The following is a 16,513-nucleotide window of genomic DNA, read 5'->3' as shown; positions in this document are numbered from 1 at the left end:
CAATGCGTATATAATTATCCTACAATGTCACCAAAAAGGGAACACCAGAGCAACGCAAAACCAGGCTTGCGGCTCAAAGAGAAAGGGCCAGATTAGGAATGTCCAATTTACGTCATCATTTCGATCCAAAAATGACCTAGCGTTGCCAGGAACCAGAAAACAAGGGACAATGAGAATCCATATATAGAAGCCTGCCGCGTGCCATGCTGGGGCCCGCGGGGCACGGTGGCAAAGCTGCCGGGACCCAGCACTGTCTCTGGTTACAACACAAGGGACAATGAGAATCCATATATAGATGCCTGGCGTGTGCCGTGCTGAGGCCCGGTGGCAAAGCCACCAGGACCCAGCTAGTATATATATATATATATATATATATATATATATATATATATATATATATATATATATATATATATATTATTTATTTATATATAGATATATTCAAATATAATTATTGTTTTGTTATATTTGTATAAAATTTAACACTTGTCAGAATATAGCTTAATGGCTACTGCGATGCTCTTACGGATTAGAGTTGTAAATTCAACAGAAATTTTGATCAAATATCTCCAGATCCACCGCATTGCATAACCAGCGTTTCTGCTTTGTTCTTTTCTCTTTATCTCTTAAAAAGAAACGAAAAAAACGTAAGTACAATACCAAATCGCTATATGGTTTAATTTTAAAACGATATTTGAAAAGCATAGTTTGTAATTAATTAAGAAAATTAATAATGCATAATTGCAAGGACATTCTCCATGAGAAAAATGAGAAAAGAAGTCCCAAAATATGTTTAAATCTCAAGAATGGAAATACTGTTCATAATAAAGAGTATGTTCACAGTTGTGCTGGCTACTATTTTTCTAAGCAGCGCGTAATTGTTCCATGTCGATCAAAAACACTGAAAACGCTGCGTTCGACTGGGTCAAACAGATTTTACTGCCGAATCCAGACAATTACACAACAGAAACAGAATTTATTACTTGATATTCAGTTTACGAAAATGACTCTCGTCGGCATCGTTTCTGAATGGCAACATGTTTGAATTTTCTAAAGTTCTTTGGTTTTCACCAACAGAAGTTTGTCTTTGTTCTATCATAATATGCTTCTCAGTCCATCTTTGCTCAGCATTAAAAACTCCTCTGATAAAATTACAAAAACTTGACTTTTGTTTTGCTACTTGTCAACTATTAGAATTTGCTACTTTTGTTTGGAACAGTGATAATTTTAGCCCATTTTCATAGTGCTAAGAATTTGACCACACTGTACTCCTTGTCTGACTCCTGCACAGGTTTTTTTTCATTTTTCGTACCAATCCTTTTTTTAGGGAGTGTATCAATTCTTCTCTTGAGCGGCTCAAATCACGCCATTTAATTTTTATTCCAATGTGTTTCTCACCTCCTCGCCTTTTCCCCCATTCTGTCTATGTAAAATTTAACTAATTTTAAGTTTGATTATTTTTTCTAGGCTGGTAGACCAGAACATATGCAATATTCTTAAAAATCGATTCACTGAATGCCTCCGCTCTGAACATCCTGACATTGGTAACTGTGATAAAATCAAAGAAGATTGGCAGCTTGCTGAGACGAACTACTTTTCAAAGTGTAAGTGTTAAAAGATTAAACCAGCTACAAATTGATGGTTACGTTTTGTGGCCTTACATGTTCTAAATTATGTTAAACACTATCTTATATTATTTTCAAAAAAAATTCCGGAGGGATTCAAACTTGTATTTGGGCAAAGGAGGGTACTCTTCTTTAAAATGTATCAAAAATCTGACCAGTGCTGTCACATGAATCACCATGTCTGTAGGGGGGTATTGCGGCCCACCGCTAGAATGGTCGCGATTTTATTATTAACTTACTTTGTCTTTTAGAAAATTATGCCCCCCCCCCCTCTCCCTTAAAAAGTTAAAAAATAATTGGTGGGGCTGATTTCCTCCTCTCCAAATTTCTAGCGACTGAAACTGCAAACAAATTTTCATTCTATAGTTCTGTAATGTACTACTAGTCCAGGGATGAATATATATGGCCATTAATCTGAGCTATAGGGGTAGGGAGCTATTTGGACCAAGCTGCTTCAATTTTTCAGGATATCCGTCGAAAAAATATCAATGGGGATTCAGAGCATGTCCAGGATTTTGGATTCGGAGAAGGGGGTTACAAAAAAGCTTTTGAAAACGCGCCAAATTTGTTTATATGCATTTTGTCACATTTTTACGAGTGGAAATTTTGTTTAGGGGGGCTCACCCTCCCCCCCCTCCCCCCACAAATCTTCCCCCTGGTTACGGCCCTGGTGGGGATTCTTTCCCTATCTATCGAACCTTCATGTTTATATGGGGGACAGTAAAATGTACACAAAACTTATTAAGGCTTAGAGAGGGAAAGGATGGGCTGTAGCCATGGGGTGAAAGCACTGCTAGTCCCTTTCTATTGGGTATGCTTGTATCTACAGTTTATGACGGCCTTACTGATCTTGCTTAATTTGAGATCTTAGGGAAACGTTGAGCAAAAGAAAAAAATACTTTCGAATGCTAAAATCATTTCAATTGGATATGTGGAATTCCTCTCTGCTATCCTTTTGGCCAGAAAACAAAACTTGAAAAGGATTAAAACAAGCATAAATGGAAGTCACACAAAATAATAGAAGCCAGAATAAAAGAAACCTGATAAAAACGAAAATTAAGAGTTGCAATAGAAAGTTGGCTGAAAACAAACCACTTAGAAATTTGACAGAGAAATTAGAAATCTAATTATAAATGATTTTTTTTTCGACCCCTGTTACTTTTACTTTGTTTGTTGACTTTTTTTTTACACAAATTCTAAGAACTTGGTTCCCCTTTTTTTCTAAGCTCAACCCTAATTTCATTGTTCATATATCCTTATTATTTATGTCCTTAATAGTTAAATTCCTGTTCTTCTCCTGTATTTCATTTTGAAAAGGGGTGTTCACAAGACAACTTTATTTTAGATCCAAACAGAAACAGTTTCAAAGTGTCACTCCAAACCTTAGAGCTTTGTCTAATCTATTTTTTTTTATCTAAAAGCACAGTATGTACAAGTAACTTAAGGTTATAATAAATTATCTCAAAACATACAACCTACTATTTATTTTAGGTGGTTAATAAAAATAGTGTTATTATTATATGAAGAGGGATATTCCAAATATAAATAACCCTGTTGCAGAAAAGAGTAGGCCTAGTCCTTAGGTAGATGGTATTGAAAGACCTTCCAGTAGCATGAGTCAAGAGCTACTCTTGGTCAGCTCTAAGCCGCTTTTTTGAAATTCCTGTATTTGTATCAGTACTTCTTATTAGATTTTGTTAACTATGGATTGGTTTCCAAGGAATGTACCTTCTTCGGCCTGCGAGCAGCTATTTGTTAGGGTAGTACATTCTATTGATATTGATCATAAGATGGACGGGTCTTTTTAAATAGGTATCAACTATTTTTAGGCCATTTTGTTTCTCTTGACGTTTATGGGAAACTTTTAAAGGGAAACCTGTCAAAGCAGATGCCGGGCATTGTCATTTTGTAGCAGTCTTTACGGATTTCTATACAAGGAGGTTCAAAGCTGCCATACACAAAAAATAAAAAGTGAATACAGGTGTTCGTGCTTACTACTTTCAAAATACAATTTTTTACCTTCAGATACTCTAGAGCAGTGGCTCCCAACGGATTTTGGGCCATGACCTTACCTAGGCATTTCGAAAATCCTTATGCCCCCTTGGTGACGTTTGTATTTTGTCACCCAAACTTTTACGCATGTTTACCTGAAGGAAGTTTAAAAGTCCATTGAATTGGTATGTTTTTTCGACTTGTCCTCTAGCTCTATTTTTTGCGAATAAAAATGTTTGTCTGTATGCAAGACCTTTCATACAATGCATGACATCATTGCAATACTATCATGTATGAGTTTTGCTCTGTAAATGTATGCGAATGTGACGTCATTTACATAAAAAATTTCTTTTTAAATTAAGGCTCTAGAGTATTGTCAGTCGAAGGGTGTAAATCCAACCCATTACCTGGGAAAATACTCCCACGCTTCATCGGTGGGGGTGTGCCCGACATTAAGAATCATGGCTCTAGAGCATTCACATATGCACGACATTATTTAGGGAGAAAGGGTATATTTAATAAATTTACGTACTTATTTCGTTCCTCCTTGGCCATCTGTGGCACATAGGACATCAAAGAAGCCTGGGTATATACCTCGCGTGGCTGCTGTGGCTAGAATGTCCTCCAACTGGGGCTGTAGAAACATGTGTGCACATTGCAGGTCGTTGTCTTAGGTGTGCCTGAGCGCACTTCTCAGTCTCTCTCTTCGTTCACACCCACGTGACTGCTATTGCTATGCTTGGTTTTGATATCTTGATTTCTCCATCTGAAGGACATGTCCAGGATAAATTCACATTTAATAAACGTACAGGAAAAAAAACGCTGATGTTTTAGAGTGATTTATGCAGTAAGGTTGTGTTTGAGCAGTTGTTCGTAAAGAATATAGACTAAAAGCAAAACTTTAGCGCAAAGAGCAGGGGTTTCAGGAGGAGGAAGCAGTTAAATCACGGAAACGTTTACGGGGATTTGAAAACACTTCTTAGTCCTTACTAACCGCACTTATGTTTGAGCAGTATTTCTGAAAGAAGTGAGACAAAAAATAGAACTTTAGCATAAATATTAGGGATTTAAAAGGAGAGAAATCCCTCCAAGTATGAAATAATTTCTGTGCGTTTTAATATCGCTTCTTGCTTGTCTTTTTTAACAAGTTTTTTCCAATTTAATTTCTGGTCTTTTATTTGGAATTGCACCCAGGCCGATCCAAGATGTAATGGGAGTAACTGCTCCTAAAGAAACCCCCCAGTGCTTGCTATTAAATTTTGTACATTAATACTTTCATATAGACTGGAAATGTCCTAGATTGATAACGTAAATGTTTTATCAAGTTAAATACAGTTTATCTTGGCACTTAATTTCTTTTATGTAGTAATAAGCGCCTGAGAAGTGATGCATAAAAAAACCTTAAACGAATGACAGAAGATTATATGAGAAGAATTTGAAATGTGACCTGAATTGAAATTAACACCAGTATGAACAGCAGCAGCAGTTGTTTTGTCGTTATTTTGGAGTCGTTTGTCATTTGGGTGCTGACTTAATATTCTTAAGTAGATGATCTTCATCATGCCGGCATTTGTTGTTTCTGCGGAGTGTTAACAGTCCAACTTGTTAGTTTTAAGTCGATATGTCTTGTCGTTTTCATGCTTACCTTCAACTCTTGCTGAAGCAGGTATAACAATAGAATTTCTGATACTCCTCGTCGTTGGTCTAACTTCTAAAACTCGACGAGCTGCCACTTTCTCATCGTGTTTACATCTTTTTTTTCTTTTTTTTTTTCTCACTCAATTTGAAAGTGTCCTTGTTTTTCTTATAAATAAGATTTTTTTTCTTGTTTTCCTTGTTCTCTTGTTTTTCTTTTTCCTCGTTTTCTCTTATAGTGCCATTTTTATCAGCTACTTGTTCAGCTCGACTTTCCTATCTTTCTTTATCTCCTAGTTTTTTCCTTCGATAGAAATACGCAGATTTAGGGATTTTGGTTTCATCCTAACGGGAGGCTGTTTTAAGACGCTATTGCTCTTTACTAGGAGATTCACTTGAAAAGGTTTCTAGGTCCCAGAATTTGCGATCAAATGACCATTCTCTTGACTTTTTTTTGATTATTCCTTCATTATAATGTAATCAGATAAAAAGTTCTCGTTCTGTGACTCCTTCTACATTTTGTTTTCCAATGATGACACAATTTATTCACAAAAGAGCATGAAGTCCAACCCGAGGGGTACAGGTTCAATCCCTAGCTCGGTCAGTTATTTGGTTTGGGATGGGAGTCAATGGCTTGACTCTGTAAGCTTAGCTTTTGACGATACACAATGCGCATGTTCTTAAAAACTTAATATTTCGTCAACTATTACACCTAGGTATTTCACTGACTTCGGACATCTTAAAGTCGAGTCTCCTACTGTAAGCTCTTTCATCCAGGAGTAATATGAAGGTGATCTGCCCCAGATTTTGCCCCTACTCAGTGTCCCTAAAGGCTGAGCTTCAATGCGTTCCGCAGCTAAAAAGTTCGTATCATCAGCAAACAGTACAAGAGATTTCCTACGTTTGTTCGTTTCATCTCCATTTCCAACATTCATTGTCAAATCATAGATTGCTTTATTCATGTCATTCATATATATTGAGAAGAAAAGAGTGCCGAGTGGGCATCCCTGGGGAACACCACAACGAACATGGTAATTGCTTCACTTCATAGCATTCAATTGCACATACATAGATCGGTTCCTCATCTATAATGATTTAAGGGCAATTCCTCTAATACCACAGTTGTCCAACATTTTCAGAAGAATGACGTGGTCCACCGTGTCAAACGCCTTCAAGATGTTTAGGAATATACTGAACTGAATGCTCCGTAAAGTGTCCTTTTCTGAATCCAAATTGATGGTTTGCTTAAAAGAGGATTTTTCTTCTCCAAGAACTCACCCATTCGTGTATATAATATTTTTTTTGATTTGATACAGAATAGGGAGTAGCGAAATACATCTATAATTGCTTAAATCTTCTTGGTCATTATATTTATACAATGGCACTAGTCTGGCATGTTTAAACTGATCTGGAAACTCACTATTTATAAGACAACCATTTGTTAAATTAATTTTGTTAATTGAGAGACAACACATCTGCTCTGTTTGTTCTGTTTCGCATTTCACTCACAATTTCTGTCACCTCATGCTGACTAGTATTCTGAAGCAAAAGACTAGTATCACTAGGGTCTGGTAAGTGCTTCTCAAAAGAACAATCTTGTAGCCGGTTCTTAATTTGCAATTTACCTTTTTCCCCGATTTGAGAAATCTGCTGAGCCATTTCATCGGCAATTTGACTAGCACCGTGATTTCCACTCATTTCTGGTAATAATACTTTCTTTTCACCAATAGGTAATCTAATATTTCCGACGTCTTAGCTGGATTTCCATGGTTTTCTAAAATATCCATGTTTCGCTTTCTGTAATGACTTATTTAGAGCAATATTATGTTTCGTGTAGATTTAATGGTGAATATCATAATGAATCAAAACACCTATCATATAAAGTTGATGTCTTTTATTTACGGAATTCACAAGGTCCTCTCCTCATCCATGGTTTCTTTGGAATATCTTTTTTCTTTTTAGCATGAGCTACCTTCACACAAGTTTCTTCAAGAACTGAAACCATTCTCCTTTACCACTTCTCTAGTTCTAGGCATAAGAATGACGCTCATCTAGAGAGTTCTAGTCAGCTTTTTCTAATTCAGATTTCAATTTAGGCAACGTTTTCTGGTTAAAATACGCTCTAGTGTTTTCAGATTCACGGGATTGTGTCGAAGTTCTCTGCTGCTGGTATGAAACCAGAACGGCACAGTGATCAGACACGTCATTTACGAGTACACGCGGGGTATGGATTTTAAAATTCTGCTTCATATTCAGGAAAATATTATCAATAACTGTCGCACTAGTTACAGTTATCCTCGTACAAATGGTAATAGATAGGAACTAACTACGATTCAACAAATTATCACAAAAAAGACGATAGTCTACATCATCCTTATTTAAATCAACATTGAAGTCCCCATAATCACACGTGAATAAATTGAAACCGGCAACTTTTCTAATTGCTCCTCCAACAATTGCAAAAAACGGAAAAGATCAGAAGATGGGGGTCTATTTGAAGCAACTAAATAAATACTAGACTGCATCAGCTTTAGTTCCAGTACAATGCTCTCAAACACAATTTTAAATAAAGAGACAAATCCTTCCTTAACTTTACCTCCAGGTCCGACTTCACGTGTGTACCCAATCCACCATGCTTCCGCGTTCTCCTATTTATCCAAAAAAAAATTTTACCATTAATATCAAGCAGTGCTTCATTTGAAGAATTCAACCATGTCTCAGTCATTCCTAAAATTTGAATATCTGTGCCATTTCGAACTCACTCAGACAAATATGACTGCAAACTGTTTAGCCCCCTAAAATCAAGGTGAAACATAACCAACTCACTCTTATATCGAATACTTTAACTACACATTAACTCACTTGCAAATATTTATTTCAATGACTCAATCTTCTCCCTTCTACTCTCTTCACCAAACCTTTCTCTCAACACAACATGCACCTTAGCATAAAAGTCAACAGGGTTTCTCTCAAGTAGCTCAGTTGTTTCCTTATCCACTTTCCCACAAAAATATCTTAGCAACCTGACTGCGCTCCTAAACAGTAATATTTCCAAAAAAAAAAAAAAAAAAAAAAAAACCTTTTATAATCACACAACATTATATCCAGATTCCCAAGAACCATGGATAAAACCATTGTTAGATCGCAGCCAATTCAGAATGGTTGCGCCAGACCTACATCATGTCACTAATCAATTACAGTTAAATTTCACGAAAATAAAAATGACTTTTTACCCTCATTTCACTCCACCAAAAAACAATTTACAAAATCAATAAAACATAAATAGGGTGGGACAGATTTCGTGCCCGATGCTTCAAGGCTTTGTATTGCAAGTGTGCGCAATTTATTCCGGTATGCAAACAATTTTTTACGAGTTTCTCGTACAGGTATCGGAAATCATCAGTTAGGTGAATATTCGACAGATTCACCACTGTTTTATCACGAAGTCGCCGTGCATTCATTAATATCTCTCACTTCAATTCCTTAACTTTTACCTTAACTTTCAAAAACTTTTTTACCGAGTTACCTTCCATCACTGAGCATTCGAGATTCACACTCATTTCAGGTCTTTGTGAAACGGTGTCTTCAAGCAGTGTTTTTGCGTCATTGCATCATCACTATCCTTAGCCGAAATATTCCGAATTAGTATATTCTTATCGGTCTCTTTACTTTCATCCATCATAAGCACTTGCCACATAGTGCTCAATTGTGCCTTTACGTTCGCACATTCGTCACTCAAGACATGTACTCGAAGCTTTAAATCCTCTGTTATTGATCGTACTCTATCCACCTGTGGCTTTCAGATGGCGACTTCTCTAACAGAGTCCTGAGTCACAGGTTCCAGTTTAGAAATCTGATCCTCCATTGTCTTCATACTCTAATTAAGGGCAGCGAAGGTTTTAGCATTATCTTTAACTGTTGGTAAAACTTCCGACAAGCTATCACCCAGACTTCAAGGTAATACCATCCGAAGACAAACCAGAAAACATTGTGTTTATTCTTCTTTTGGACCACCTTAGATTCAATAAATATAATAAATAAGTCTAACTTAATTGGCTCATTTACTTACCGACGTGAAGCAAAGTGCTGCAATACACGCCGTTTAAATAAACCACGGGTAACAGCTATATTTCCAGCAGGATCTAGAACACAGCTACCAACAGGCAAACAGTTGAAATTTGCCGCTGTATTTATCTTTATCAAGCTAAACTCACATCAAAAACACTGAATCCGCCCTAGAACAGGTATCAAATAAGGCCGGCGTAAAAGATGTGATATCGCTCTGAATTCATTTAAACGACTGTTAATCCTCAGATTATTAATAAGTTTACATTAAACCCCAAACATGATTCAAAATATCTCTCGTACCCTTTGTTGCCCCCTCCCCCAAAGTCCAAGGCTAGAATGTCTCCAGAGTCGACGGAATTCCCACTATTATCCTGATTATGCCAATTATCCATTGTTCTTGGATTAGTTTTACTAAAAAAAAACTCATTGAATATCGTTTTTTAGGCATAGATTCCCAGGATTTCACAAGGTCATAATCCAGAAACGGCAAGGGTACTTGAGAAGGTCAAATTATACAATGTGCACCCAATTTTTCAAATTATTATTGTTCCCTTCTATTTGTTTGTTTCTCTTTTCATAGTTTCAATAGCCTTTGGCAGGGGTATGGTATCATAATTAAACTGTGTCTCAATTTTGTCCCAAATTAAAAAGGAAGGACCGTGTTAATTGTATTTTTTTGCAATTTAAATTTAAAAAAAAAACTGGCAAAAATACAGTGTTTGGGACAAAGTTAGAAACTAGTGTTAATTATTCTGAGTTTGATTTTTTCTTTTGCACCTCTTACTTTCTTTAGTTTTATTAATTAGTTTTGTTTTGCGTATGTTACCTTAAAGTTTGTTTAATCTTCAAGCTTCATTTCATGGATCTGCGAAGAAGATTTTATTCCCTTGTTCATATTAAATCTGTAATTTTAATTTCAAAATGAAATCTCTATGATTTGGTTGTTTCTGTCAAACAAAAGTTGAATAGCCATGAAATAATAATTCAAAATCTTGCAATAGTTTTTAATTCAAACGGCTCCAAAATTGATTTTGATCACGGTCACTTAAACATAAAATAAACGCTATCATCATCACTGACGTAGTTTTTTCCTGTTGTTCACATCGATATTTGTCATACTCAGTCAAGGTCAGATCCAGGGGTTTAGGGGTTCTACTGAATTACTCTTTTGGATCACTGTTAATCATATACTTTTATTTTCAGACGGTGCTGTTAATCATATACTTTTATTTTCAGACGGTGCTGTTAATCATATACTTTTATTTTCAGACGGTGCTGTTAATTATATACTTTTATTTTCAGACGGTGCTGTTAATCATATACTTTTGTTTTCAGACGGTGAAATTGGTGTTCGAGGCACAGTGATTGACGCTTTTATGAGACAAAAACATAGAATGGCTTGGGAGAGGCGACACGGGCCAATCGGCACAGGAATGAAAGAGTCTGTATAGGGCCATTTAGAATTGTTTCCTTGGTCCATGCTAGTTTCAAACGCTCAGTGCAACTGTGTAAATTTAGGTATAAATAAATTATGACATCATCAGTTTTAAGTCTCTTTAATTGCACTCTCAGTATTATTAGGAATTTTTGTAAGTTTTTTTAGTGGGCAGTGGGTATTTTGAAACCATAATCGGTGTTTATAAGAGGTGGAGTGAGCTTTCTGAATGGCTTTCGAAGAATTTGTAATAAATAAAAAAAATACACATGCCTAAATCCGAAATTTATGTGGCACTGGTAATAGTAGTTTTTGCAAGTGATGAAATAGATGAAGCATTAAAAAAGAATTTTTAGGGCTGGATATAGAAACAAAAAGTGTTCTTATTCCATTTTGGGGACTGTCAGCTCTTTTTGCACATACTTTAGAATTTTTTTAGCTTTATGGAGGCATGCTGAGATTCTCAGTCAGAAATTTTTCAGACTGGGAATGCTTGATTTTGTTCCTGTTTGGGTTTAAACCACTGGATTCCAAAGTATTTGCTGAAAATCAAAAGTATTGGCTGGAATTTGCTGGAACTACTTATCAGAAAAAAAGTGATTGCACTTAAAAATTCATTCGTGTAAACGACTGTCCTGTTGTAGTCATATTGAGGTTAATATTGTTTTAATTCTTCCCTTTTTAAGAGATTTTCTGGAAAATCCTTCTTTTTGAGTAGATTCCTACTCAGTATAGAATTCTTTTTATTAGCATCGAAAGAAACAACTGCAGTTTTGCTTTTTAGAAAACTGATTGGGTATTTTCTGCAATATGGGAAAACACTGGATAATTATGAAAAGCATTCCCGAATCTTTATTTTATCAATGCAGACTTCTGATAGTCATCCGAATTTTTGCATTTTCTCCCGTTTGCCTTCTCTGTAATTTAAAATTTGAGAGAAAAAAAAATGGTTCTCATAAGCACCGATGGATATATTTTGTTGAGGCAAGACTGGTGCATTTTGTGTCATGTTTAGGAATTGAACCCAGGCGAAATAGACGAGTAATGCAGCCTTTCCGTTTTGTTTTTTACAGACAAGCTGGAAACCTGGGCAACCATTCAACCATTGAAACTCAGAGAAAAGTGTTGTTTTTTTTTCGAAAACAACATAGGGGAACAATTGACTCATTTGGCGGAAAAACACGACATAAGGATTGTATGTTCAAAACCTTGTCTTCGTTAAGGACCTCTCTTTGACGAGACCAGATCCTTTTAACTTTAGCTAAGGAATAGATTCGTGAAGAAGAGAAAATGATGGTAAAGCAGCTAGTGAAAAATTGAAGAATAATGTGCAGATATTTTGGTCGAGACCTCCCCTTGACCGTCTTCAGTGCAGAATAAAAAATACAGAAAAAATCAACCTTAAAACCAAAACTAAAAGAACGCCATTTTGGTATAAGCCTAGAGAAGGAAACATGTTAAGAAATCACTTCATTCTTCATAATACGGAGAATAATTGCAACGAGGAAAATGTTATAATTCGCAAAAATACATAAAATAAAAACGGGGAAGTCGCTTGGTGCTAAGTTGGGACTAAATGATAGGTGAAAATGTCCACTTTAAATTCCTCAAGAACACTGCTAGATTAGGCATTGAATTGAATCTAAACAATTTGAACAGCTATTATACTTCTCAAGGTCATATTCGGGGGAGGGTTAGGACGTTTTACCCCTCTCTTCCTCCTGAAACGTTTGTTTGACTCGTAAAAACACAATAAAAATATATCTGATGTGTTTTTAAGCGTTTGTGAAACCCCGTTCAAAAAAAAATAATGCTACTCCCTCTCTCCCTCCCAAGAAAAGTCCTGGATATAGCCGTAATACCTCTGATTCTGTTTTGGATCTGTATGAGTTTAAAAGTTTCATAATACGAAACTGCAATAATTGTTCCCATTTACAAAAAATTAAGACGAAATGTACCTTTTTGGTCCCAAAAAAATATTGCTATAATCTTTAAACTGTTGAACGTTGATGTAAGCTTCTCAACTGATGAGAACTTCAAATAGACTGTCAAAACTCACTTCAACTAATTACCAGTAAAACATTGTTTAGAATGTTTGCAAAGCTTGTTCGCGGATTTTTTTTTCTATTCACAGGTCCTTCCTTTATAGCCAATTGGAGGGTGAAAAAAATTGTTGGTCGAACCCGTTATCAGGCAAATGTATGTTCGGTGTTTAGACACCTACTAAGAAAAATATGGTATGGTATTCAACCTGTAATGTCCATTTTGCTTTGCTTTATCATTAAATGTTTCCAAGAGTAATGTCCTTCCTGTGTCAGATTTTTTTTTTCAAGCTATCGAGCGAATCATGCAAACTGACAAGCTTCTTGTTCTTCATGCACGCAAAAAAAAAAGATTAAAATTGTGGCTATGTCCAGCTGATTAAAAATGAAGTGATAGAAAGTATTGTTTTGTAGAGAGGGATAGCTAATTACCCTCCCCCTATATTTTTTACCATCAATTATATTTCGATAAATATCCTTTTGTTTTTTTCATTGAAAATAGTTCCTTTTTTGTATTTTCACCAACACAAATGGAAAGTAAATAAAAATGGCTTTTCTGAAAACGAAACCTGGCTAAGGGTAAGAAGCTTTTTTCCAAGCAGCTTATAACTTGCGTTCTTAAGTTCCAGGGCGAAGAATACCCTAATACACACTGAATTTTTTGGAAGAAATGATCTTTTAGCTAGGAAAATTTTCTCTGAGTGGCTTGAAAATTGCACTCACAGTTCCCTGGCAAATGGAACTTTCATACTGAAGGCATCCCCCCCCCCAAAAAAAAAAAAAATCCGATAAAATCCATTTTTTTCGTTCGAGTTCAAATTTTTATCTGAAAGACCTCGGGTCAAGACTGTTCACCCAACTGTTTATCTGCAACGTTTTCCGAAATCTGATTTTGAAGAATCTCAAATTTTGAAGAAGGAGAGAGGGCTGAGGTATGTCGAACGATGGTATTCGTATTCAGGCTATCGAAATCGCTTTTCTTCAATATCTAGGAAATATCTTGGAGGTTTGTCGTTGAAACTTATTGGCAGCGTTGGGGGAAGGTGATTGACTGGATTTTGTATTTGGAGGGAGCTGCTATAAATGCTATGTCTTCAATCCATCTGAAAAATCTGCACTATGAGCTTCTATTTCAATTGGAATATGTTCACGTCTACGTAGTAAGGTAAAGACAGATCAAAATATATGTGGTACCAGATAATCAAAATTGAGTATCTGCACTTTCTCGGGATTGCCTTGGGATACCAATTTGAAATTTTCAAGGAGTGTCAGAGGATTGGACAAATTTTTACTTCAAGGGGAAATAATGGTGTTCTATATATGATATTAAACATATAAAATGTTTACAAGAACAGATTGGGGGATAGAGTTGAAATTCTCATGGAGTGTTGAATGGCCAAGTAGACCTCACATTTTGACTAAGGATGGATGAAGTTTTCAGACTATGGAACTATGCATCCAGGCTATTTAAATGGAATATCTATAACATCTTGGAAACACTTGTAGGGATCGAGATGATTTTTTTTTATGATTTGGAAGGAGCCATGAGGATTCAATAGATTGCGTTCAGAGCTAGGGGATGAGGGGACCAGCAAAATTTTGCCTCCAATCTACTTTAATGTTTTGGCACTATTAACCCATAGAGATGTTCTGATCTATCCATGAGGAAGTAGTATAGTAGATCAAAAGACTGTATGTTCACCCAGGTTATCAAAATAGTGTATCTGTGATATCATTTGAACGACTGAGAAATTGGTTAAAACGTTCATGGGAGGATTGATCTCTGTGGGAGACCAAGGGAATTCAAAGTATTATATTTAGGGGAAGGAATAAGAATCAAAGAATTTAAATCCCTTTTATTTTAGGCAAAGGAGACTTCTTTACACTGAAAAAAAAACTTGAAAAGAAAAAGCTGTTTCCGCCCAAAATAGACCAAAAACTTTCTGTTCCAAATAGCTAGTCTTCGTAATACTTTTTTCAGCCCGGTTACTTATTTTAAATCTATCAGGGTAAATAAACTGGTTCACAGGGACCTCACCAAGGACAAAATAAACTGGAACTAAATATAGCTATATCAATACTAAGCGCTAAAAATTCACGTTTTTACTCACCTTCACGGCCTGTTTTAAAATCCAAGGCCACGTAGATACTGCAATCAAAATTACATGGCCAAGAGAACTTAAATTAAGACGAGAAAAGGGAAAACAAATTTGTTTATATTGATCCCTGACGTCCTTTTTTCTTCTTCTTTTTTTAAGGCAGAAAAACAGACACCTCTTTTTCAAATGACCCTGGCATATATTTATTAAAAAAGAATAGTTAAAAGAAATACAAAGGAATGTTTCAATAAAACCATGATGAAGATAATTTAGAATTCAAAGGCGTGGTGATGGCATCAGCCTTACAAAAAAAAATTAAAATTTATGCATATTTTCAATTTATTTGACTAATAATTTTTCTCGCTATTCATCTTTAAATTAAATAAGAAAATATTTTTGAAATTTTATTGTGCAAAACTGCTACCGATCAGAAACTTAGCCTTAACATTCAAATGCCGAAAATTGTCATTAGAATCAAACATTTTAATTGTTAAGTCGTGAAAAATTCTAGAATTAACCATCAATAAAACTATGCCAATTGATAAAGGACATGAAATAATGTTAAAAAATATTTCCCGAAGAGTTAGTTTACAGAAAAAAAATTCCATGAGCCATTTATCAACAGCTAAGCCGAGAAAAAATAAAAGTCATGCAATAATTCAAATTTAACATGAGTAGACATTACAATTGGTAAAAGAGTGACAGACGGGACAAGTAGGTAATGAAAAAATATAAACATTTCGAATATAAAGACAACAGACACTGCTGTAGATAGGTCAAACAATTATAAAATGAACATAAATTAAAATGAATAACCAGGTCGAACTTACAACACATAGAGATTACCGCTTACAGAAAACCTAAACTCCTAAAAACCTTGTAAAAGTTTATAAGCCTCATTTTTTTTAAATGAAAACAAAAGATATTTTGTACGTTTTCTCACTTATAATTACACCATTGAAATATACAATATAAATCGTGTGAGCTGAACCTGGATGCTAGAAATAAATCATTATCGTTAAAAGCAAAATGTATTGCCATCTATTATATATTTTAATAAATTTATCATTTTCATTACTGCCGGCCAGCAAAGCTATTTTGGCATTCTTTTGGGTTTAAACCCTTTGGGTATTTGTGTTGAATTACAACATTCCGGAGAACCAGTTGACCTAACAACATTAAACAATCTTTCTGAGCTATTTTTTTCGAACTGTAAGTTTTTAGATCTATTAACCTTATCTTCATTATAATTAACCTGATTTAATGGAATATGCCATCCTATTGGCCTTTACTACCCCCAAACTTGCTTAGACAGTAGTCCAGGCTAAAGTTATAGCCTAGGCTGTTATTGGGCAGAAATCAGATGAAAATAAAAGTAGCCTTTTCATTAGTCAGTGTTCTCTGCTAGTAAATTATTGCTATCATCATTATTGCATCCAGCCCCCTCCCCTTAATGGCTAAAGTGATTCACCACTAGGCTATATTTGTTACTATTTCTGGCAAGAGTCAAGGAACTCTCCTGATTGAAGCATCTTAATAAGTATAAAGTGGGTTAATATGTTTCCAGTCAATTTCTCAAATGATGATCTTTCCAAATATTGGTCTTGGTCTAATATT

General features: G+C 35.4%; 2 protein-coding genes across 5 annotated transcripts in view; both read left to right on the top strand.

Moving 5' to 3' along the window:
• The window catches only part of LOC136032485 (NADH dehydrogenase [ubiquinone] 1 beta subcomplex subunit 10-like), a 35,412-nt gene extending 24,549 nt beyond the window's left edge, over positions 1-10,863 (top strand). For all 3 annotated transcript variants that reach the window (XM_065712795.1, XM_065712803.1, XM_065712797.1), the window contains exons 4-5: positions 1,468-1,604; positions 10,656-10,863. In XM_065712795.1, the coding sequence (XP_065568867.1) occupies positions 1,468-1,604; positions 10,656-10,771 (253 nt within the window). In that variant the 3' untranslated portion in view covers positions 10,772-10,863. The remainder of the gene's footprint in view (positions 1-1,467; positions 1,605-10,655) is intronic.
• Positions 10,864-15,963: 5,100 nt separating this feature from the next.
• LOC136032463 (golgin subfamily A member 6-like protein 6) overlaps positions 15,964-16,513 on the top strand; it is a 58,045-nt gene continuing 57,495 nt past the window's right edge. For both annotated transcript variants that reach the window (XM_065712786.1, XM_065712782.1), the window contains exon 1: positions 15,964-16,108. The gene's annotated coding sequence lies outside the window, so the exon portion shown is untranslated. The remainder of the gene's footprint in view (positions 16,109-16,513) is intronic.

This window comes from Artemia franciscana, chromosome 1, assembly GCF_032884065.1.
Source record: "Artemia franciscana chromosome 1, ASM3288406v1, whole genome shotgun sequence".
Taxonomy (NCBI): Eukaryota; Metazoa; Arthropoda; class Branchiopoda; order Anostraca; family Artemiidae; genus Artemia; species Artemia franciscana.
This window is presented reverse-complemented; position numbering and strand designations above follow the sequence as displayed.